This window comes from Pterocles gutturalis, unplaced genomic scaffold, assembly GCF_000699245.1.
Source record: "Pterocles gutturalis isolate BGI_N339 unplaced genomic scaffold, ASM69924v1 scaffold48971, whole genome shotgun sequence".
Taxonomy (NCBI): domain Eukaryota; kingdom Metazoa; phylum Chordata; class Aves; order Pterocliformes; family Pteroclidae; genus Pterocles; species Pterocles gutturalis.
The window spans coordinates 1-22,983 of NW_010099622.1; the positions used below are offsets into that span (position 1 = coordinate 1).

At 43.8% G+C, this 22,983-nt stretch overlaps 1 protein-coding gene across 1 annotated transcript; it reads left to right on the top strand.

Annotated features, from left to right (window-relative positions):
- The first annotated feature begins 3,242 nt into the window (after positions 1–3,242).
- On the top strand, positions 3,243–18,656 carry PRKG1 (protein kinase, cGMP-dependent, type I). Its single transcript, XM_010076751.1, has 8 exons — positions 3,243–3,376; positions 7,329–7,418; positions 9,669–9,810; positions 11,645–11,808; positions 12,677–12,799; positions 12,897–12,959; positions 13,980–14,046; positions 18,260–18,656. The coding sequence occupies exons 1-8, from the start codon at positions 3,273–3,275 to the stop codon at positions 18,356–18,358; spliced, it is 852 nt and encodes a 283-aa protein (XP_010075053.1). The 5' UTR covers positions 3,243–3,272; the 3' UTR covers positions 18,359–18,656.
- The last annotated feature ends 4,327 nt before the right edge of the window (positions 18,657–22,983 follow it).

Consider the following 22,983-nt stretch of genomic DNA (forward strand, 5'->3'; position numbering starts at 1 on the left):
GGTGGTGGTCCTGACACCAAGACAGCGGGTTTCCTTGGGAGGCTGAGCTTCCTGCCCGAGATATCTCCATCCTTCTGAGCCATGAGTCAAGATCCTTGTGGCTTCTGTGGCTCCATGGGCTATTTTTTCATTATAACTGGAGAACAGGGTATTCTCAGCAGCCCATTCTCAACATTAATCCTTTTTTTTTTTTTTTAATAGTAAGTCCAGGTAAGTCCTGGATATTGTTTTTCCTACTTTTGAAATAAGATTGGGATTAGACTTTTTTTTTTTTCTATTAAGTATCATGAGCTTAATATTTTAAATTACTGTTTATAAGAACAATAGAAATGATGTGGAGCTCCCTAGCTTTACGTCATAAAACTAGTCCTACAGTTACCACATTTGGCAGAAACACCAAAGCAAGGGGACGACTTGGGCATGTTGAAGGAGGAGGATAATTTATCAGGATTCATTTTCCAGATGGACAGTGAGGTGATGCAAAATGTAAGCCTGAGATATGGTACCTGAGCGGCTTGTTTTGGTGCATCGATAACATTTAATGCAAATTAATCCCCCCACACTCTCAAACTCTCACAAATCCTCTGTGTTATGAAGCAGGATGGAGTGGGAATGGAAAATGGATCTCGGTTCTCCTGGGGCATTGGGTCAAAGTCTTGCATTAGCTAATTGTAGCCACCTGATTGATATTTAAACATTTGTGGCAGCAGTAACATCATCAGACACTAAATAAAACCTCTGTCTTCTGCTTCCTTTTAATAATTTCCTTGCCTATAGTTATTTTGAAGCGGTGCAGGTATGTCTAGGAAAGCAGGTTGCTTTCCCAGACTCTCCCATCATGTGCCCAGGCATCCCTGAAAAAAGAGTAGTTAATAAAATAAATAGCCTTTGTAATGAAAGACACAAAAATCAGGTAGTCAAAATCCATTGTATCAAAATGAGAATATCAGAAGGGAACACACTGGGATTCATTCATACTATCCTTTGTTATAAAATATTGGAATTTATTCTTACGAACCTTCACCAGATTTGTTTATTAACACTGATGTCTAGTACAGATTAATACTAGGAAAACAGAAATTTATGTTTCAAGTAAGTTTAGAGTGCTAAATAACTTTTTTTTTCCTTTTTTTTTTTTTTTCAGTGTTTCATGTCCAGATTGACCAAGAAAGTTCATATTTGATACTGGAGCTACTTTCTTGGTTCCACTGTTCATTATTATTTGTCTGCCGACAGCTTAGGCTTAAAAAAATACAGGCTGAAAGAAAATAAATTTGACCTGTAATATCTAATAGGGATTTGAACAGACTTGTGTTTGAAATAATTTGTGTGGCAGTTGATTGAGCTTGTCAATCATTAGATGGACAGGTCTGATGGGAAACCACACAATGTTGATTCCATGGAAAGCAAGAGGGATAAGTTCTCCAGTAGCATGTGCTGAGTAACAGTAAACCTTTTTTTTTTTTTTTTTGGCAAGCTTTGGTAAATTGTGCTCAGCCCAGATTTTACCTTCACTTTCTTCATCATTTCATTCCTCACTTCTCACCCTTGCTCCCCTGAAACAGCCTGGTTTGGTGGGATAATATCCAATAATTTAGTTCAAACAGTTGAACTGAGGTCCACATGCCATTTTTTTCAACATGAAACAAACAAAAAAAACCCCAAACCTTAACCCCAAACCAAAAATATTTTTATCACTTTCAGTCTGCCATACATGCAGAACTTCTTGAGCTGTGGTCAAACCACATGGCGAAGGCAGCGCCATGTAGCACAAGTTTGATAAATAGCTGGGCAGCTCTACTGCAGAGATGAGGAAAAATGTTTTTCTTTATTTTATGTGGATTGTTCAGGTCTTTATACCCTGAAAATTGATGACAAACACAGGCTTCCTGCAAAAATAATAATTACGAGTCTGTGAGATTCAGAATAGCATCTTGGGAAAAAGAAAAGTTTAACGTGGGCTCAGAGATGCTTGCAGCTGCAGGGAAAAACAGAAGCCACAAATCTGGGGACCGAAACCCCACGTGGTTTTAAAACAGATAGAGAAATACATACACACATATATACATATCGAAGAACTTGAGATGGAAACTTTGGTTGTAGATGGGTGGACTCTCATCTATTAGGGTTTATTTCTGAATCACTTGTAGTGGTGTTGGGAATCTCAGGCTGCAAATCAGCCTTTTGGGTTTGATTTTCTTAAGCTGTAGGTGTCTTTGTGGACATAAGAGTACCGGTTAGATTTCTGACAAAGACGGGATGCTGAGGATACCATCCGTCCTTCCATTTTCCCTGCAACTAGCACTGTTACATGCACAAAGCAAACACAGAGGAAACTGTTTAAGGTCATGGTGTGCAGCCTGGGAAAAGTGTGAAAGGTGCCATGTCTCTCATCAGCCCATATTTCTGTCACCAAGAAAATATAAAAATAGAGATTATATTAAATAAATGGCGATTGCATGAGTGTTGTCTCCTAAACTCAAAGGCAAGCTGGATTTCTGATGGGGCTTGATGACAAAACAGAAGCCAAATGGTACCTCTTACTGTAAAGCGGGGAAAGAATTTAACTGGTGGTACTATTGTGAGCAGCTGCGGGGGGAATTTAGCAAACCAAGAGGCCTGGTAGGTCACTGACAAGGTTCCTTTCTTATCTGCTGGTGACTAAGAGGGGATGGCCAAGATGGGAAGGCTGGCTGTGGTCCAGTGGGCTTTGGGCTGGGTACTGCTCCTGGGGATGGCTGGGGGTTCAGAAGTTACCAGGGTTATGTCGGAGAGCAAGCAAACAACTCCCTTCAACCTCGTCTCAGGAAATGAGGCTAAAAATAGGTTGCTGAGATTTAACGTTAAAAGTAAAGACTTGACCAAACAGCGCTGTTGAAAAGCCAGCTCTGCTCATCCTCTCCAAACATCCAAGGACTGTGTTGCCCTGCCAGAGCCAGTGTGTTTGTTGCTAGCTGTAGAAAAAGGCTTTGCAGAAGTTGTACGTTAGCTAGCAACACCTTCTGAGGTAAGAGTGATGCCAACGGCTAAGTACGTGGAGTTCATGAAATAGCTTTTCAAGTTAGCACTAGGCCAAGCATTTAGAAATTGGGTTCCTACTAAAGTGAAGGTGATAATGGAAGAGGTGAGAGGACTGGTTTGAAGGTGGGGTGGTGGGATTGCTGGGTCCCCACAGCTGGACATCATGGGGTGACGCGCCTGGCTTCTAACGGTTGCATTTGCCTGCTCTACCCAAGGTCCAGCTGAAAAGCGAAGAGTCAAAAACGTTTGCTATGAAAATCCTGAAGAAACGGCACATCGTGGACACACGGCAGCAGGAGCACATCCGCTCAGAGAAGCAGATCATGCAGAGCGCACACTCGGACTTCATCGTGAGGTACCGTCCTGCCACCATCTGTGCTGCCGGGGGGTGGAGCAGAGCACAGCTGATCTCAGTATTTTGTAAACCCACATAGGAATAATCCATCCATCACCAGAAAAACCTGTTAGCCATAGCTTCCCTGCGAGGGACTGCAGATATGGAGCATGAGATAAGGTCTTCTCCAGGCAAACACAGGATTACTCAGCCCATGGGAGATGTCCACCCAAGCCTAAACTAAACTGGTGTCTGAACTGGTTTGCGTTGGCCCCATCCCGTGCTCACATGGCTTTGTTGCTCCTAGGACAAGGACACCTCCAGCCTGGGCAGAGCTTGGTGATGCCAGTGAGCAATGTTCCATGTAGACGTATGCACCATGACTCAGCATTGTCCTTGCTCAAGGTTAATTCTCCTTTTTCTTCAGAATCTCTGAATTTTCCTTTGCACAGAAGGAAGCTGGAAGGCAAGGTTTAATCTTTCGAGATCATGTGCTGCCATGTGAATAAATGTTTATATCCAGTGCTTCTCTTCAGGCTGGATTAGCTGGATCAAGTGTCCCTTGACTCATCACAGGCAAATGCCCTAAAATCATACGCCCCCCCACCAAGATGCAATTCAGCAGATGCAATTCTTCAGTGAATAAAATCAGGTGCCGGGCATTTTTGTTCATTTTGACTCAATGATAAAGTTCTCTGCCTCTTCAAGAATTCAGAGTATCTGTCAAGATGGGTCTTTAGATGGTGGAGGTCAGGATAAGAGCGATGGGTGCTGAGGACCTCTGGCAGACCAATGCTTGTCACCCAGCTGGAGATATCTAGCTAAGCCAAGGGTGCCGCATCCTCAAAGACATGCCTGAAGCACTTGCCTTTTGCCAGAAGAGATCAACCCCACTCCCAAAAATTGCTCCAGAGAGACATACTAACCCAGGAACGAAACCAAACCCCTGCGATAAATGCAAAGACCAGGCTGACCACCCATCTGCCACTAAGGGCGTGTTTCCTTCCCAGGCTGATCCCTGGGATTCCCCCAGAGCCCGTGGCTTCGCCTCTTGATTCATGGGTGACAACTGCAGCCTGACACCTTACCCAGCTGACGTTTCCTTCATGCTGTAATATTATTTGATTCACAAGCATGCCCCTGTTACCTAAGCTAGAGCCAATTCCTTGGGGAATATTTCAGCCTATAGATTGATTTTGTGGCTCAAGCTGGGGATGTGAAGGAGGGTGAAGTGTGTGGCCAGCCAACCAAAGGGACATTTTGACACCATTTCCAGAAATATCCCACTCCTAAATAAAAAACCCCAGCCTGCAAACGTTTCTTAATGGAGCCACTGATATTCATAGCCATTAAAATAAATCATTCTTCATTCCCATTTTTTATTCTTTCAGTAGGCAGGTGAAAAAAAGGATGTGTTAGCCAGAGGTCTTTTCCTTCTGTATCATGCAATAATTCCTATCCTGTACAGTAGCAAGCCTTACTTAACTATTTTTGATAGCCCGTGGAAATCCTGCACCGGGAAGGAACTTTCTAAGTCGTGAAGTCCAACCTTTTGCTATTCCACATGCTGCAGCAAGAAAATCCTCTCTGGTTTATCAAACCCTGTGTCTGCGCTTCCCCTTCGCTTCTCCTTTTGCATGTCCCCAGTGATTTGAAGTTGTTCTAGCATCTTTCCTAAAATAATTCATAACCTGATTGTACCCTTTCTTGGGCCAGCTGGGAGAATATTTTTTCTGGGTGCTATGGGCATGTTGGTAGATTAATTGTGTTTTGAGATGGCAGGTGAAAGGTGGGTTTAAAAGTCTGAAAAAAAAACCCAATTATTTTCTTAATTCATTGAACTATTCGTTAAAAATCTTTGAAGAGTAGTCCCATTTGGTTGTTAAAATGGATTAAACCAGGCATAAGGAGCAGGAGAGGCCAGGTATTGCTAAATAAAACGTACTTGTAGATAAACTAAGAATTTTACAGAATAAAATGCTCTGTGCGGGTTTGTGAAAGGGCCAAACAAGCTGTGGAGGTCTCCACTGGCTCTGCAAATATTTAGATGAATAAGAAAATTAATTAAAAATAATTTTAAATATGGTGACATTTCAAACTTATGACTACTTGATCTACTGAAATACCATGGTTTCATCATGTATAAACTTTATGCTTCTATTACAGTTAACAAACAATATTTGATTTTTTTTTTCTGCATATTTTAGGGCAGATTTTATGCCTATAAATTTTTCTGAAAAGCAATTTTTCAGCAGGGTACTTTAACTAGAGAAAGCAACACCTTATTTCAGAAGTATTTAAATTACTGAGCAATTCAAAATATTTAGCTACTCATATTTTGGATTCTTGAATATGTGGGTTCACTGTAAACCTTAGTGTCAATTAAATTTTTATTAAGATAAATTTATTTTGCCCTGGCAAGAAACAGGATTTTTTTTATTAAACCCAAAAAATTTAACGATATGAAATGGTCAGAAAGTTTGTTCCAACTTTTTTTTAGAAGCAGGTTGTAACTGAGGTTTTAAATGTCAACAGAGGTAGTAATACCAGAGGGAGGGAAGATCTAAAACACAGGTTATTATTTTTTTTAACTTTACATTTTATTGTGGCTGCAAATAGTACCTTTTAGCTACACAGTATTTCCCAGGTAGATAAGCACCGAGCATATTGGGTACCCAAACTCCTGCCTGCATCCCAGCTGCGCCTGCTGGGATCTTTTCCTGTTAAAGATGCAAAAAATCGAGCAGGTAACTGCTGCTAAGCTGTGTGCTGGATGCTGCGCAAAACACAGACAGGAGACAAATGTTGTCTAGCATTGTGATGTGAAAGCATAGCAGAGCCAAGCTGTAGCTGCCAGGATGTTTTGCCACGTAGCTTAAGTTAATATTTAACTGAATGTCTTCGAAAAGCACCAAATGCTGCTGTGTTTTCCCCCTGGTCCATCACACAGCTCCATAAAATATATTAATAACAGGATTTATCACTAGCTGGGAAGAGCTAGAATTTGCAAAACCACCTGTTTTAATTTATATGGTGTTGCATCAGCCCTTTAATTTTTAGCTCTTGGAAACTCCCATGAATGCAGCAGTTGATACACCACAACAGAATATCCATCCCTCTGCATCCCCTTCTGCTCTGGAGCTGGGAGCTTTAAAAAGTAATTTCTAAAGGGCACAGCTGCAAAGAAACCTTCCAGTATCCACATCCAGCGGGCTCATTCCTGCAGGCAACCTGAACTGATATAATCACACATGTGATGGGAGGTACAAAGGTAGTTTGACATTAAAATTAAATAAAACAGCTAATACGAAATTCTCTACTTCTATTTCCATAGTTCTATAATTCCATGTGTTTAATATATCATATGAAACACAGATTTTACTGCACAATTTAGATTGCACTTGAGAAGGAGGATGGGTTCATAAAGCCTGGCCCATTGCCTTTAGGCAATTTTTCCTCCCCATTCAGTCCCTGGGAGGAAGAGGAAGAGCAATTTAAGCTACCTGCATGTCAGCGGGTTCTCTTTAAACTCTACCGGATTTGTGGGATTAAGTTCTGAAAGGAATCACAAATTGGGCAGTGGTCCTTTGAAATGGTCAGATGGAAGGAAGATTGCCCATCTGCAGCCAGGCTCTGTTTGTGTGAAGAATATGACGATAGGGATATTATTAAAATTTCAGGCTATGCCATTAGAAATGGCAGATTTTGTGTGTAGCACCCAGAATAGTGATGACCTCTTCTTCTGAGGTCCGTGATCCACTTCACAATTCAGATGCCCATCCTTTACTGCTGAAATCTCATCCACGGAGAGAAATGGAAACGTTCTCCTTGGATGTAACGCTATCTCCGAAAGACACCCTTAGACTTGTGGTGCTTCCTGGGATGAAGACCATGGTATGGGAGAAGTGGAAAGGCTTGGTGCCTTCGCTCATATTGTGGATTTCTTTCTGATTTTCTCATTTGCCAACGACAGGCTCTACAGGACGTTCAAGGACAGCAAGTACCTGTACATGCTGATGGAAGCCTGTCTAGGTGGAGAGCTCTGGACAATTCTCAGGGACAGGTGAGTTTTGAGAAACAATTATCTTAAAAAGTGGAATTTTTTCTAATACGCCTTCAGATAACCAGAGGTCTTCATCTTTCATGGGTAAAATCTGGATCTTACCACATTTAAAATCCCAGAAAGGTGAGGAGCTACTTTTGTTCCTATGCAGTTGACTAGAGACGAAGTGAATCCAGTCATAACTGAAAATAAAAACTAATTTAGGTTGTGTCCAACATGTGCAAGGCTTTATAGAAGTCAAGATTTATCCGGAGCTACTGTCTCTTGGCCTCTCTGAAAAAATACAGAAAGCAGTGATGGTAGCGGTGGTAGTAATGGGATGAATAGCATCTACAAGTTGTCTTTGACTGCCCTTGCCCTATATCTTAATCTCTAAAGTATACCTCTAAATAGCTAGTGGCATATTTTAATTTTAATCTAATTAATTAATTAATTTTTCATTACCTAGAACGATAACCTTTTAAAGCCACAGAAATTACAGCTGTGTCCTCGGTGCCCTTGCTGCCGTTTCTCCCATTTGGAAGCCTGGCTGGAGGCTGGGGTACCTGATAGAAAAGTGTGTGACTGTCCTAAGGGTTACAAAGACTTTGGGGACCAAGTATGATGGCAGAGAAGGACTCTGCAGGGTGTGGCCGGGCATTGAGGAAGGTGCAATGTCCAGGCCAGTCTCGCTGTGGTCTTGCAAGTCACAGTCTGGAGAAGTGGTCCTTCCAGTGCCGGCACCTTTCTGCATTACTGTCGTGGCTGTTTTGGGCTCTGGACTTAGAAACCAAGGCCCTAAGGCGGCAGTGGCACTAGTGAGAGTTCACATGGGAATGCCCATGGGAAAGGGCATTTTCAAGGTGAAAAAATCAAACCACTTCAAAGTTATCTGAAATATCACCATTTCCTGTTGCTCTTTCCATCTCAATGTTTGCTCCACTGCCCACCCTCTGGAACTGTGAATAGCAACATCCACCTCTATCGCAGAGGCACTGCGATAAATAAATCTGTGGATATTTCTTAATATTTATGACACAGTCAGGTATGATAGCAATGAGCAGGAGGAAATCAATAGTCCTGCTTGGGCTTTTAGTCCAGATATCACATGGTAACCAAGATCCCATCAAAGTGGGAAACAGGATCGTGCAGCAAATCCACACCCTGCAAGGAGCTGGGCCACAGAAGTGCTGTGGAAAAAAAAAAAAAACTGTTAGGAAAGCATGTAATTACATACTGTGCTATGATGCATAAGCAAATACAGTCCTGGAATTTCCTGCTGTGGTTGGTTTGAGCTTGGAGTGGTTGATGTGCGGGTAGGTGGAAGGTGGGTCGCATGGGTGTACGTAGGCTGTGCAAGTTACGTGCCCGCGGGCAGGAGAAGATGCAGTCAATCACATGTAACTATGGAATATGCTCCTAATTGGAACATAATTTAATTAAATTTAGAAAGTTGAAGAAATTAATCAGGAGGATTGATTGGAAAGCAAAGATTAAATTATTTTTTAATTACCTAGAATGAATTTTTTTGTAATTCTTCCTTTTCCAAACAGTGTGCCTTCTCCGGACCATTAAAACGATAGCTGTATCAAAGTTAGTAGGTGCGGGTGGTGTTTTGCATCGTCCTTGTCCCAGCCTGATAATTTCATCTCTAATTCTTACAGCTCTAAATTGTGGTTCTGCTGCCATCTAGCTTAGATGCGCTTCTGAGCTCAGCTTCTGAGTTCAGCCAGCTCCCACCGCCCGCTCCTAGTATGCAGGGGGCTGTGGTTTGCTTTAGAAAACCGATTGCAAACTGGTGCTGAAACGAGGATCCAAAAGCACAGCTTATGCTGAATTTGCGATTAACCCTTCAAGTCTCATTTGTCTGCCTTTTGTCTCAGTTGTGAACATTGGTATGGGAGTTCTTGATTTCCACAGCTCAAAATAGCTTTAGCACCCAAAAGCTGAAGATTATAATAAAAAAACCAACCTTTTGCTTACAAGATAATGATTTGTAAATTTTAATTCTATTGGATGAAATTATAAAATAAAACCTGCAGTATTTTGGATATAAATATTTGACATGAAGGTGGATTGAGGGCAAAGATGGTAACTTCAAAAATGGAAATGCAATTTAATTTATATATAAAGGTGAGTTTAGCAACAGCCACTTATCTGGTATTAGAGTGATTCTACTGAATGTGTAAATATTTCAACAGTAGGGTGAATCAAGTAGTAAGCGAAGAGATTTAATGGTTTTATCCCCTTTCCCTCTCATGTTTTACATAGAGGTTCATTTGAGGATTCAACCACCAGGTTTTACACTGCGTGCGTGGTTGAAGCTTTTGCCTATTTGCATTCCAAGGGGATAATTTATCGGGACCTCAAGCCAGAAAACCTCATCCTGGATCACCGAGGTTATGCCAAACTGGTGAGTGTGTGCAACATCTGGTTTTGCCCCAAAAAAATCACCGCTACTAGCAGACAACTGGTGTTGGGGATAGAGGAGAACATGGGATTAGCCACAGAGGGTCAGGAGCAAAGTCCACCCAGCCCAGGGTCTTAGCTCTGATGGTGGCCATCAGGAGATGCTGAGATGAGATGAGATGAGGGCAAGGGTGTTGTCACCCACCATCCAGATGTTTTCCCAGCCTCCAGCAGAGAGAGGCTCAGGGAAAGACAAAATCTGTGGTCCTCCAGTGGGAATGGTTAGAGAAGAGCAGCAGGAGAAACCCACCCAGATGTTTTGGAGCTACTGAAAAATAGTTTGACCTCCACCCCCCAAATTAGGGAGTCTCTGATGGGTTTCACTGCATTGCTTTGTTCACTTAGCCTCAAAAATCAGATCAGAGGTGCCCTGCAGGTAGAGTACCCCCCAAATGTCAGGGGAGGCCGTGGGGATGGGGAGAAGACAAAGAAGGACTTCTGGTGGTGGGAGGTGCTGGGGGGTGTGGGCACTTGAGGGGCCATCAGGGAAGGATGGGGCAATGCACCCCTAAAAAATGCTGCATCGGAGAGGGGCTTCTGCCCTCCCTGGAGGCTAAGGGGGGGGGCATGGGCTCTGTCCCTCAACCTGGGGACTCTTCCCTGCCTTTGGGAAGGGACTCTCAGGAACAGCAAGTCAGACCACCATCATGGACCTTTACAGCCCGGTGGCAGCCACCATGTGTCACCATGGCACTAAATCATCAGAATTACATCAGGGTTGATCCTCTGCAGCATTTTGCTGAGGCTGGGGCGTCCAGCAAGGTATTGGGTGATGGAGGAGGATTAGGTACAGGGCTGTCCTCCTTCCCACCCCAGGAGGGTCTGGACTGGGGTGTCAGCTGGTCCCATCATAGAATCACTGAATGGTTTGGGTTGGAAGGGACCTTAAAGATCATAGAGTTCCAACCCCACTGCCATGGGCAGGGACACCTCCCACTAGACCAGGTTGCTCAAAGCCTCATTGATCACCAACCCCCAGCGCCTCAGACATTTTGATCTCCCTCAACACATCCATAATACCACTAGAAGTGTCCCAGATCCCTTGTGGGACTGTGACCACATAGGACATTTTGCCCCTGCCCAGCACAGGAGGGTACAAGAGCATCTCGCAGCCATCAAGGGACAGTAGTGTCCTACGGAATGCAGCTCTGAGCAGGGGAGGGCAGGGGGGGAAAGCTAAAAATACGGTAATATTGACCTGAGCTCTGCCTGGGCCCCAAAGGATAGCTTCAGCTCCCAGTATAATCTGATTTTCCATGTTTGCTGGTGCCATAGGGGCACTGCTGTAGGGCCACACTGAGGTTCCTGAGCCTGACAGTGCATTGTAACAGCCTCAAGTAAATTGGGAGGACTGGGAGGACGCTTGTACTGCATTGCTCTCTATACTGGGAGAGAAATCTGAATTTTTCCATAGATGCCAAAGTGGTCAGTTGGCCTAAATAGCTCCTTGTTCAGGTAAAGGCTGGGAGTTAAAAAAAATTTAAAAAGGCAAAACGAATCAACTTGAGATACGACATTACACCTCCCAAAAAACCCTCTGTGCTGGCATTTGTTCTTCTTCCCTCACAAGCATCTTCCTTTTCTGTTACGAAGGATAAATTGGCGATAAGGTCACTGCAGTTGCTTGGATGTGGAATTGAGCCGCGATGCTTTAGTTTGGCAAATATTCCCACGAGGAGACTTTCTTTCTGCTTCGCTTCACTTCAAGAGGAGCGGAGTGCCTGGCTGACATTCCCTCTCGTGCTTTGCCCTCACGGTTCTCTGCTCCTTTTCCCCAGGTTGATTTTGGCTTTGCAAAGAAAATAGGATTTGGAAAGAAAACATGGACTTTTTGTGGCACCCCGGAGTACGTAGCCCCCGAGATCATCCTGAACAAAGGTCACGACATTTCAGCAGACTACTGGTCACTGGGAATCTTAATGTATGAACTCCTGACTGGCAGGTATGGGCATCAGGGCTGAAAATAGAGCCACATATTTCTGCCGTTGTCACCCTGATTAGCTGAGAGGAGGGTTCCGAGCTGGCGTGTGCTGCTAAACCTAATAATTTTGCCACTTTAAATCACAGCTTTCATGCAGATCTCTCCAAAAGGGCAAGGCATGAGCAGGCTTTTTAGGAAGTGCTGTGAAATTACACCCAAAAAACGTCATTTTTTGGCCCTAACCCATAACTGAGAGTGAGCTGGACGTGGTGGGGAAAAGGTTTGTGGTTCAGCCAGGGAGGTGCAGTGATTGCAGGAGAAATTTCAGTGCATGAAAAGGAAGAGGTGGACCTGACACTATGGGGATCTGAGTCCCTGTATCCATCCCTTCCTTTATTTAATTTTGGATGTATGTATTACTGCTCATGTTGGCCACAGCAGCTGCCTCACCTCATCCCCCATCGCTCACTCCCAGGATACAGGAGCAGGAAAAGGATCCATCACCTCAGCTGCTTATCCTCCAGGGATAGATGTAAGCCCTTGTTCAGTTAAACCAATGGAAACCTTATTAATCCCCACCGAAAGCATGTCGCAACGTCAGAGGATAAGATACCAGGCGTTGCTCGAACCCCATTCCTCGAGCTGTTAGGACACGGGCCATCGCAGTAGCGAGAGGGTTAGCACGTGGTGCCGCAGAAAAGAGCATCAGAGCTCTTTGTCTGATAAATGGTTAAGATCAGAAGAAGCAAAGCACTGCTAGTTGTCATCTCCCTTTTCTCATTTCAGTAGGGTATTGTGTTTTCCTTTGGGTTGTTTTGGGTTTTTTTTAATCAACCTCCAATGCTAGTTTAAAGACAAGCTTTTAATTTTTCTCTTTTCCCCTCCAAAGTCCCCCTTTCTCAGGCCCAGACCCCATGAAGACCTATAACATCATATTAAGGGGAATAGACATGATTGAATTTCCAAAGAAGATTGCCAAAAATGCTGCTAATTTAATTAAAAAACTATGCAGGTAAGCGCATGGAATATAGTCACCTTGATCTTGGTTGCAAAGAAGCAAATTATTCAGAAGGATTAAGAAAGTAACCGATTTGTTATTCGTTTTATAGGGACAATCCATCAGAAAGATTAGGGAACTTGAAAAATGGAGTGAAAGATATCCAAAAGCACAAGTAAGTGTCTTATCCACCATCCCTCAGATCCAACCCACAGAAACATGCATTTCAAACACTTTCATTTTCAGAAAAAAAATACCCTTCTTAAACTCCTTTGGCCTTACCCTTCTCGTGTGCTTTAGACTCTAGTTGAATTTCTGTCAGACTTTTTTTTTCCCTTGCTTTGGTATAGATGCCAGCCTTGCCTTGATCAAACTCCTTGTACGTTGATCATTACTCTTAAATGAATCTCATTCAGAAGAGCATTTGGAAGCAATCCAACTCGGCCACTGCCTGCTTGGATTTTTTTGTTTGTTTGTTTGAGGAATCAGTATCCAAGGGTTTTTTTTATTTCCCTTTCCCCCCAGCCCAACACACTTTATCCATGATGTTAATTAATTCATCGTATGGGAGAGAGTTGTGAAGTGATGTCTCATAAATTTTCACGCTGCTGGAGGGGAATAAGAACAAGCCAGAGCCCCATTGCAGAAGCATGTTATCTCATCCATCCATGCTGGTCCTTCTCTTCTCCCATCCTTGAAGCAACAGAAATGGGCTGGATAGACATTTTGGGGTGGATGGATTGAAGGCTCAGCTTGGGTCTCATCCACCCACCTAAGCCGCCATAGCTAGAGCAAACCCGAAGTACTCAAACCAGGAGGAGGACATCCCTGTGCATGCCCTTAGCTCCCAATCCCGTGAGAAGAAAGGACATGAGGGGTGTCGTATGGGACAGATTGACCCTGTCGGAAGGAAGGAGCAGCTACCAGGACACCTACAGCAAGGAATGGTTTTCTGCTGAGCCTTTGTAATTTGTACTTGCCATGGTCTCACCACTGGGTTGCTCCACACACTTAATTTTCAGTCCCAAAAAACATATATAAAGATGACAGGAGAAATTATTCAGGCTAGTTGGGCAATTTGAAGAAGATGACTGCGGCAGATGAAACCCACTGTTTAAGCAATTTAAATTTCATTTTGTGCTACAGAGAGGTTTTTACTGTGTGTCTAACTGTTTCATTATTCTCTCCCTTCTAGATGGTTTGAAGGCTTTAACTGGGAAGGGTTACGAAAAGGGACGCTGACACCTCCTATAATACCAAGTGTAAGTTTTCCTACTTGTTTTCTCCTTCCCAGCCAGTAAGTTTCTTTTCCTTGAATGTTGTGCGCTTCGGGCACTAATACACTGCAGATAAGCGGCAACAGCACGTGCTTTATTTCCTCTGAAGATGCTCGAAGGAGTCACATTAGAGCCATTTCCAGCAATACCTGGTCTCTGGGCAGCCTCTGCCAGGAGAAGTTGGTTTAGGGAGGGCATGGCTGCAGGGAAATGCTCTTTGCAGCAGGAGATTGGGGCAGGATCACTCACTATTACACATTTTTCTCTTCCTCACCTGCTCCACTTGTTCATTTACTTTTCACATTTCAGTGGAGAGCTGCCACTTTCACCCCTTCTCTCAGATGTGTCTCTTGCTTTTTCCTTTATTCTTCTTTCTTTTGACAAGGCAAGTGGGATTTGGATGCCATCTCCCCTTTTTTTTTTTTTTTTTTTTTTTTTTCTTTAAATCCCCTTTTTTTTTTTTTTTTTTTTTTTTGCATTAACCTTTCCCTCTGCCTTTTCTTTTGTGCTTTTCACCCTTTCTTTTCCCTGCACCCATGTCCTACATTAAAAGCCCAGTTACTGCCTAGTTTATGGTTAACTGGGAGCAGACACAGAGGGACAGCTCGACTCATTTTCCTTTGGAGCAAAGCTCTGCCTTTGATGTCTTTGTGAGCTCTTTACCCACAAAGCCCACCGCAAAGGGAAACCAAACAGGATTAGCTGATAGAAATTACCTTGGCCCCTTCTGTTCTGCAGCCTCCCCTCCTTGTTTCAACTTAATCCCTTTCTCTCTGCGCCTCTCCCATCGGATCACCGAGAGAATGACATGAGCAATCGTGTTTAATTGCACCCTGCTGCTCCATCCACCCATGGTCCTGCACCTCTGCAGCAGCAGCCAGCATGGATCTGGGGTTAAATCTGCCATCCCAAAATTGTCTTAGTAGCTATTAAAAAGCAAGAGGGTTTTGTGTCCCCTTTCTGCCCTTATGGGCTGCAGAAGTTACTGGCAGTCAGTGGAGAAACCAGGATTTTGCAAGTATCTGCCTAAAGCAGGATGCCCAAAGAACATATTAATGTTTTAGAAATCAAAACTGTGTTTTTTCTGTTAAACTTCTTTTTAATGACTATTAATTTGCCAGCAGTACAGTTCAGCGCATCTCAAGTCAGACAATAAAGGGGAATTTGCTCCTTTCCATCCAGTTCCAGTTCCTGGTTCACCTGTGCAAGATGTCAGTGGAGCCTGAAAATGCCCCAGTTTATTTCTCTAATTGTTTTCAGTGGATTTTGACTTTAGTAAGAACATTTCCAGTACGGCTTTTACCCAGTGTACGTATGGACTGTGCATGTCTAACCCTCTAACAGCACAACCAGCAGCAGTGCCTTCAACGGTATCTGCTCTGTATCTGCTCTCTATGGGCACGAATTGTTCCCTGATGTCCCCAAGCTGGGACATTGCTCCACCACCAGAGTGATCTTCGCTCCTTCAGCATCACCTGGATGAAGTTCACTCTCCAGGAAATCACACATTCTTTCAATTAGGTCCAACACAGCAGGAGAAAAGGGTTGTGTGAGCACCCAGGTCACTTTGTTGGCGTTACTTCTTGGTACAATCAAGGCTGGATGTTCATGGGTCTGGTGACATCCTACCAGGGACCATGTCTGTGATTGCTCCCAAGAGTGATCAGCTGTCACCCTTTGGCCACCACACCATGATTAAGCCTGTCTGAAGTAGCTAGGACCATCCTTTCTCACCTTCAAGGAGTTCTTCTTCCAGGACATCTTGGTGCTGACAGCCATACGTTGTCCTAACCCCAATTCAACACAGCTCATTATTTCCTAGAGCTCTTGGGGCTAATCACAGAATCACAGAATGGTTTGGGTTGGAAGGGACCTTAAAGACCATCCAGTTCCAACCCCCTGCCATGGGCAGGGACACCTCCCACTAGCCCAGGTTACTCAAAGCCTCATCCAGCCTGGCCTTGAACCCCTCCAGGGATGGGGCACCCACAGCTTCTCTGGGCAACTTGGGCCACTGCCTCACCACCCACACAGCTAAATCTCCCCTCTTTCAGATTAAATATCTTCTCCAAACATGCTCTTGAGGTCTTCTTGAAAACCTGCTTTCATTAACTAGTCAACCTCACCCACCTCAAAGCTCTCTGTCCCGCTTAGCCTTGTTTTCTGCAACCAACTCCGTTGCTTTGGCAAAAGTCCCAACTGCCAGTAAGGGCCGTATATGACAAGTGACCTGAAATACATAGCTCTGGGAGAAGAAATCAGGTTTTCCTTCAATCAGTGCACCTCTCCTTGTTAGCTGGAAAGGAGCCAGCAGGTCTGAACATAGAGACTAGCTATTTTCTTAAGGAAAAAAGCATTCCCCGGTTCTTAAACCCTCCTCAGTAGTTGTGCGGTACTACCAGGGAGGCAATTGAAAGCTGCTCCTTAGCTCTTACTCTACAGGATTTTAGGAGATAGAATCATGGAATCCTAGAATGGTTAGGGTTGGAAGGGACCTTAAAGATAATCGAGTTCCAACGATCTCAGTTTACTGCTCCTAGGACATTGCTTCAGGGAGCAACTGAGCGTTGATGCCACTGCTCACATCTGTCACAGTAGCTGTCCAGAAAAGCTTCTCCTACTTCTTGACTCTTCCAAAGATGTGCTGTCTTGCATCCCAGTTCTTGCCTTGGAGGACGCGCAGGTCTCTGCACTGTCATTCATCTCAAGCCCTGATGTTGGTAAAGAAGCCAGACAGCCGATACTGGGTTTGCACTCTGTCTTCTTGGATGGACAGGAGATAAATCTAGAGTGGCCCTTCTTGGCTGGAGAGAGCAACTGAGAGGGATGTTTGTTCCCATGTCTCTGGGACAGTGAAGGACTGCAGGCCACGCAGGTGACCTGGACGTCGGAGCTGTGAGGAATCACACACAACAGTATTAGCATGACGTAAAGTTAATCAGCAGAGTAACAACTCATCCAGCCTTTCTTCCCCAAATCACATATCTTCTAAGAGAAAGAAAACCCTCTACATTTGAGGTGTTGGATATACTCAGTCTTTTTACTTTGTCAGATGGACCCGGAAGGCAATCCATTTCCTAAAGCAGGGCTTATTTCCCTTAAAGTCTCATCTAAGCAGACCTCAAAAAACCATGCCTGCCCTACTAGGTGTTCCCATCGATGCTTTCATCAAGTGCAGTCCACTTCCACGCTGTTCATCACTGCCAAGAGGATTTCGCAAGAAGCTCCAGCTCATGCATGCCCTCCGTCAATGGCCACTCCAGCTGCATCTTACACTTTGGTAGCTGGTGTCTTGTACATCCATCCCCAACTCTTCTGTTCCCAGAGGAAGTGCTCACCTGGGGTGGGCTGAGAGAAACACAGGGATGGTGTCCAGTCCATAGCACCATGGAGGAGGGTGAGTGGGGAGCAGCCCAAGGATGAGGATCTGAAGGATGAAGGCTCTCCAACTCAACAGTGCCAGCACCAACGGAGTAAATAGTAGTCAGTACGCAGTGGAGCATCACTCAGTAGTCCTCAACTAAGCTTTTACAAGTTGCTTTTTTTCAAAGTGAGTTGTGTATTCAAGGGAAATGCTGATGCAACTGGGCAGCAAATTAAATTTAGAGCTGAAACTGGAACTCTTGTTGATCTACTAGTCTTTTCCCAAGGCTTACACCAGCATCCACCATAAAATACCTCTCCTGGACTGTAGGCTGGTCTCCAACCATGACTTCTCTGTCATCTGCACGAGTCAAATGGATCAAAAATAGAGTGAGTGTTTCCTGCAGCAAGTGCAGTCCCCTCCAGTGTGCACTGGCTACTTGGGGTGTGGCCTAAACTACTGGTTTTCTCTAGTGAGACATTGATTATTTTGGTCTGGAGAGCTTTTGGTCTGGTTTTGTATTGTTTCGGGTTTTTAAATGGCATTGAGTGTATCAGGGTCTCATTGTAAGAAAGTTTAAGTCTTCTTTACCAACCGTGAGTAGGACAGTTGCTCTTGAACTGGAGATCCCAGAGGGCCTGGATCATTTGAGGAGGGGAGGTGCGGGAAGTTCTCCTGGAATTCCGCAAAAAGTTGTTGAACACAGAACTTTCCTTGCTTGCTGCAGTGAGCAATGAATGTTTTTGAATGCTCATGGTTGGGAGATGGAGAGGAAACGTCTCAGACGTCCACCTTGATGTCTTTCCCTTTCTTGTCCCTCTCTTCTTTCTGCAGGTCGCATCTCCGACAGACACAAGCAATTTCGACAGCTTCCCGGAGGACAGTGATGAACCGCCCCCTGACGACAACTCAGGATGGGACATAGATTTTTAACGTCTTTTCTCTTCACCTGCTTCTGCCTTGCTGAAGACAGCTTTCTGGGACGTGGCTGCCAGCGAAACCAGATGGATTGGGGAGGATTAGTGCTCGGGGTCACCATGATGCCTTGATTGATGCTGCTACAGTAACTACAGTGGCATTAGGACTTCTTGCTTAGACGACAATAGCGCTCTTCATGTTTTATGTTCAGACTTTTAAAAATAGCAGTCGACATGGTGGTCCTGACGCAAAGCCTTTCACCAGTAAAGAAATATGTTTTCTATCACTGCGATGGTCTTGCTCCGCTTTTAATTCTCAAAAGTCGAGAGATAGCGTAGTGTAAGGCACACTTAATCCTAGCCGCGAGGCGCTGGCTTTATCGGTAGGATCAATTCATTAAGTGCTGTAGCTAAGTACAGCGCAGGATTGGGGATACTCCCACCCTCCAAACTCCCTAGGTCTTCTACTGTAGGCTGGCAAAGGAGGACCGCAACGGTGCTGGTCAGAATTCACATCAAAGCAGTGGGAAAATTGGTCCTTTTTCCTTGCGAGCAGTATTCTTGACAAGATTGAATGTTACCTTTCCTCTTTTCAGTTGAGAATTTTTTTTTTTTTTTTTTTTTTCCCCCTGGTAAAACAAAAGCACAACTGCTTTAGATCTTGTTAAGGCAGATGTGGGTTGCTTCTGTCATCCAGCTGAGAACATACTGTAACATGACATTTGGGGTTTGGGGTTTTTTTTTCCTTTCCCTTGGTACAAATACATAATTGCATGGAAAACAAAAATCATACGATTAATCCATTCTATCTACAAAATAAATAGTGGTCCTGTAATAAAGCAACAGCAGCCCACTGGTCTTACTGATTAGCTACTAGGCATAAAACTAAGCTTAACTTTTATATTTTTAGAACCCAAAGGGAAAATATAAGACCCATAATGTACTTTAGAGGTGCTATGTACATCCTTCACCTGTGAATAGAAATTGAGTCAACCACCGTTTCAGAAATATGTAGCAAGAGGCATTGTTCTCCGTCATGCTCTTGGATGATTTTGTGTCTCTGTGTCTGCATCTCTTCCATGTTTAGTAAAAAGCTGAAATCAAAGGAGGTCCAGGGACAGTTTGTTGGCTCTGTTGGGAATATTGCTCCTAAAAATGTAACTCTAATGCCTCCCCAGGAGCTAAGTGGAAATTAAGTGGAAAACCAATCCTGGATGTGTTTGTGTGAGGGCTCTGTGTCTCCTGTGTACCCCACTGACCATGTTTAAGGCATTAGAGCCAAGTCAGCTCGTCTGAAAAAAAAGAGCTGGGGAAAATAATATTATTGCGTGTGCGCTTCTCCCTCACTTCCACTGCTTTTCCTTTGCTTTAGTGCCCTCTCTTCTGATTTATGGGACATAACACAGGAATCCTGGCCTGGGTCCCTGTTTGTTGCATAAACTAAAAGTTTATCCTGTCATACAAACAAGAAACATCAGTTTGTAACCTCTCTGATGGACCCTGCCCCAAAAAACTGAGCAGATGCTGCCCAGTTCATCTCAGAGCTGCCAAGAGCTGTTGTGTATGCTTGAAGTTGAAAGATGAACTTTTGCTGGAAGGTCATTCACGTGATTTTCACCTACATAGTACGTGGAAAGTGTGTGTTTTAACGGGAAAAAATTACTTCCCTGATGCTAAATCCCACCTCTTTCCCATGTTCTGTATTAAAAAGGTGTTTTCTCCCCTTCTTGCACAGCATTGACAGTGTTGTGGCATTGACATTGACATGTCTCCATTGACAAGGAGAACAATTGTTGGGTTTGGTAATTTTCTACAGAGGAGCTTGTCCCCAGGGGGTGGTAGTAGCTGAGATGCAGTTGTCAGTTTAGGGGTTGCCGAGAGGAAAGAGTATCACAGTGATTTTGGGGGGCAACCCAAAAATGCGACGGGAAGACAGTTTTAAAATGGGCTGATGAGTTATTTTTCTTTCTGCCCATCCCTTGGTAGGGAACACCTGCAGCGTGCGGCATGCACTGTACTGAATATATGTTTATTTTAATACCAGACACCTCGCTCGACTCTCATTGCCCTTCCTGAGCATCCTTTAAACAATGTATTAGCATATGTGTATGATAAACACCTTCATTTATAAGTAATATATTTGAGTTGCATTATATAGATATATATTCATGCCAACAGATTGCCTCTGTGTTTCTACTTGCTGTCCTTTCTTCTTCATTTCCTTTTCTTAAATATATGGGATGACGGCGTCTTTATTTAAGGGGAAACCAGCTCGCGTCTCGAAAACGAGCGTGTGAAGCTTGGTGTCATTAAGACCCGGACAATCCGTAGCTTCTCCCAGTTGCTGCATTACCCATAGCCAACTCTTTATTTAAATAATAACAGGACCACAAGCGAATCTTTCTGTAAATAGGTATTTTCGTGTTGATATTTTTGTGGTACACATAGAACTTTTTTTTTTCTTTGAGAATTCCATGGCATTATTACTTCATTTTCTTATTTGTAGTGTAACGTTTTTAGCTCAAGATAGACTTGAATTAATGTCATAATTGTCAGTATTATTAAACTTCCTGTCAACTGTACTGTTAACTCATCTGTCCCATAGTTTTAGAACACGACTAGCTATCTGGCATTGTTGCAAGTGCCTTAAATCCATCGCATCCTATTAAAAAAAAAAAAAAAAAAAGACAAATTTGGTGTTATGCTGCATGACAAAGACAAACACACCTCAAAAAATGTCGTCCTTTCTTAGCTTGCTGCGTTTTACAGTTCTTTCTGCTACCGATTTCTAAGCCTTTATTATAGAATATTGATGAATTACAGAAATGATGATGTCATTCTCTGATTTCTGTTCAGTGTACCAGAGCTGTGTATCTGTTAATGAGATACAGAGTCATTTCTGTGAAATGTATAAATGTTATGTGCGGGTCAAATTAATATATGACATCCTAGCAGTCCGTTAGACAGGTATTCCTGTTTCGCTAAGCTGTGCACATCCAACCCATGATTGTGCCATCCAGCGCCAACCTCCTGTCTTAGACAAAACCCCTTCAGAAATCTCCCACCTGGAAATTTTTTTTTTTTTAAAAAAGAGCAACTTGGTGTGCAACCCCACCTGCGTTTGCAACACTCAACAAAACAGGATCCATGCTTCCCCCTCCCCCAGCATCCCATGGCGGAGGCTCCCCAGCCGCAACGCTGAAATTCGGGCAGTTTTAGGACTTTACCGGCAAAAGGGGTCAAGGATACCGCCCACCAGCCCCGAATCCCACCCTACACTGTTTTACACTTGCCCTTTGTTTTCTGCTCTTAGTTTTCTCCACTTTTCTACTTATGTGAAAGAGGTTTTGTTTGTCGGACAAATGTCGGTCATCCACTGGTCGTCGGCCGGTTGCACTCTTTTGGTGTAGATTTAAGGACTCTTTTTTTTCATAACCTTTAACAGCTTTTGTTTCGCTCTGTATTTTCCCTGCAGCTGTAATTGCCGAGTGCCTGTTGTATACTTTATAGAGTTGAAATAAAAATAATTACTTTTGAACGGCGTGACGACATCTTTCTTCCAGAGTTCAGCTTAGTGATGAAATCGGGGGTTTTTTTTTAATTCGCATCCATCATGATGCACAGTAAGAGATAACGGAAGAAAATGTGTGATGCTTATAGGTTAGTACTAGGGGTGCTGGTTCCTATCTTCATACAGATTTTCTGCAGGATGCAAAGAGAAATGGGCACAATTACTGCAGTTAGCTGCTGATTTGAGCAGCAGCATCACCCCCAGCAGCCTGGTGGAAGCGGTCCAAGGCTGATGGAGTGGGGTTGGCCCTGGGTGACCCCCATGGCTTGCTTCCAACCCAATCTATTCTGGGCATGTTCTAAGCAATAAGCACATTTGAAGCCCATTTACTCCTCAGGGATGGCGAATTCACTTTGTGTTTTGATTGCTGCCAATACCGGTGGGTCTGGGCATGCAGCTGGAAAGGGACCATAGTTCCAAGATGACCTCTATCATCCCTAGATGGGATGCGGCTACGAACAACCACTTGCAAGCAATGGCATCCTTGTCATCTCCATCCCTTGGGGTAAATGCCTGGAGGGGGTGACAGGGAGGCACAGCAGCACAGCCAGGGGATGTCACGGGTGTTGTGTGGCATTTGGGATGTCACGGCTCTGACCATCCTCACAGATTTAAATCCATCTGCGGGAAACTGCTCAGCATCGCTCCCCCAGCACCTGCACTGGGCACACTAGGCTCTCACCGAAACCATCCCGCTCAATGATTAGCCTGGCCGAGAGTCCCTTGGGTCTGATAGCAGGTCCCTGCAGAGTGACACGGATACCCAGCACCTTGGAGGGGTTAATTGTGTTAATTGCGGGATGGGGATGGCTGAACTCGCCCACCCCATGGCGATAATTATTTGGGTGGTGGGGGAGGTGGGGTGTTGAGACGTTTTTTCTCCTGTCTTTGCTTTCAAACCTGGCTTAAAGAAAAAAATGGAACTAAATAAAAAATACAAGAAAAAATAGAACTAAAGAAGAAATAAAAGAAGAAATATAAGAAAAATATAAATAAATAGGAAATATAATCAAAATGTAAATAAATAAGAACATTGAGTTGTTATCATAAAAAAAATTAAATATAATTAA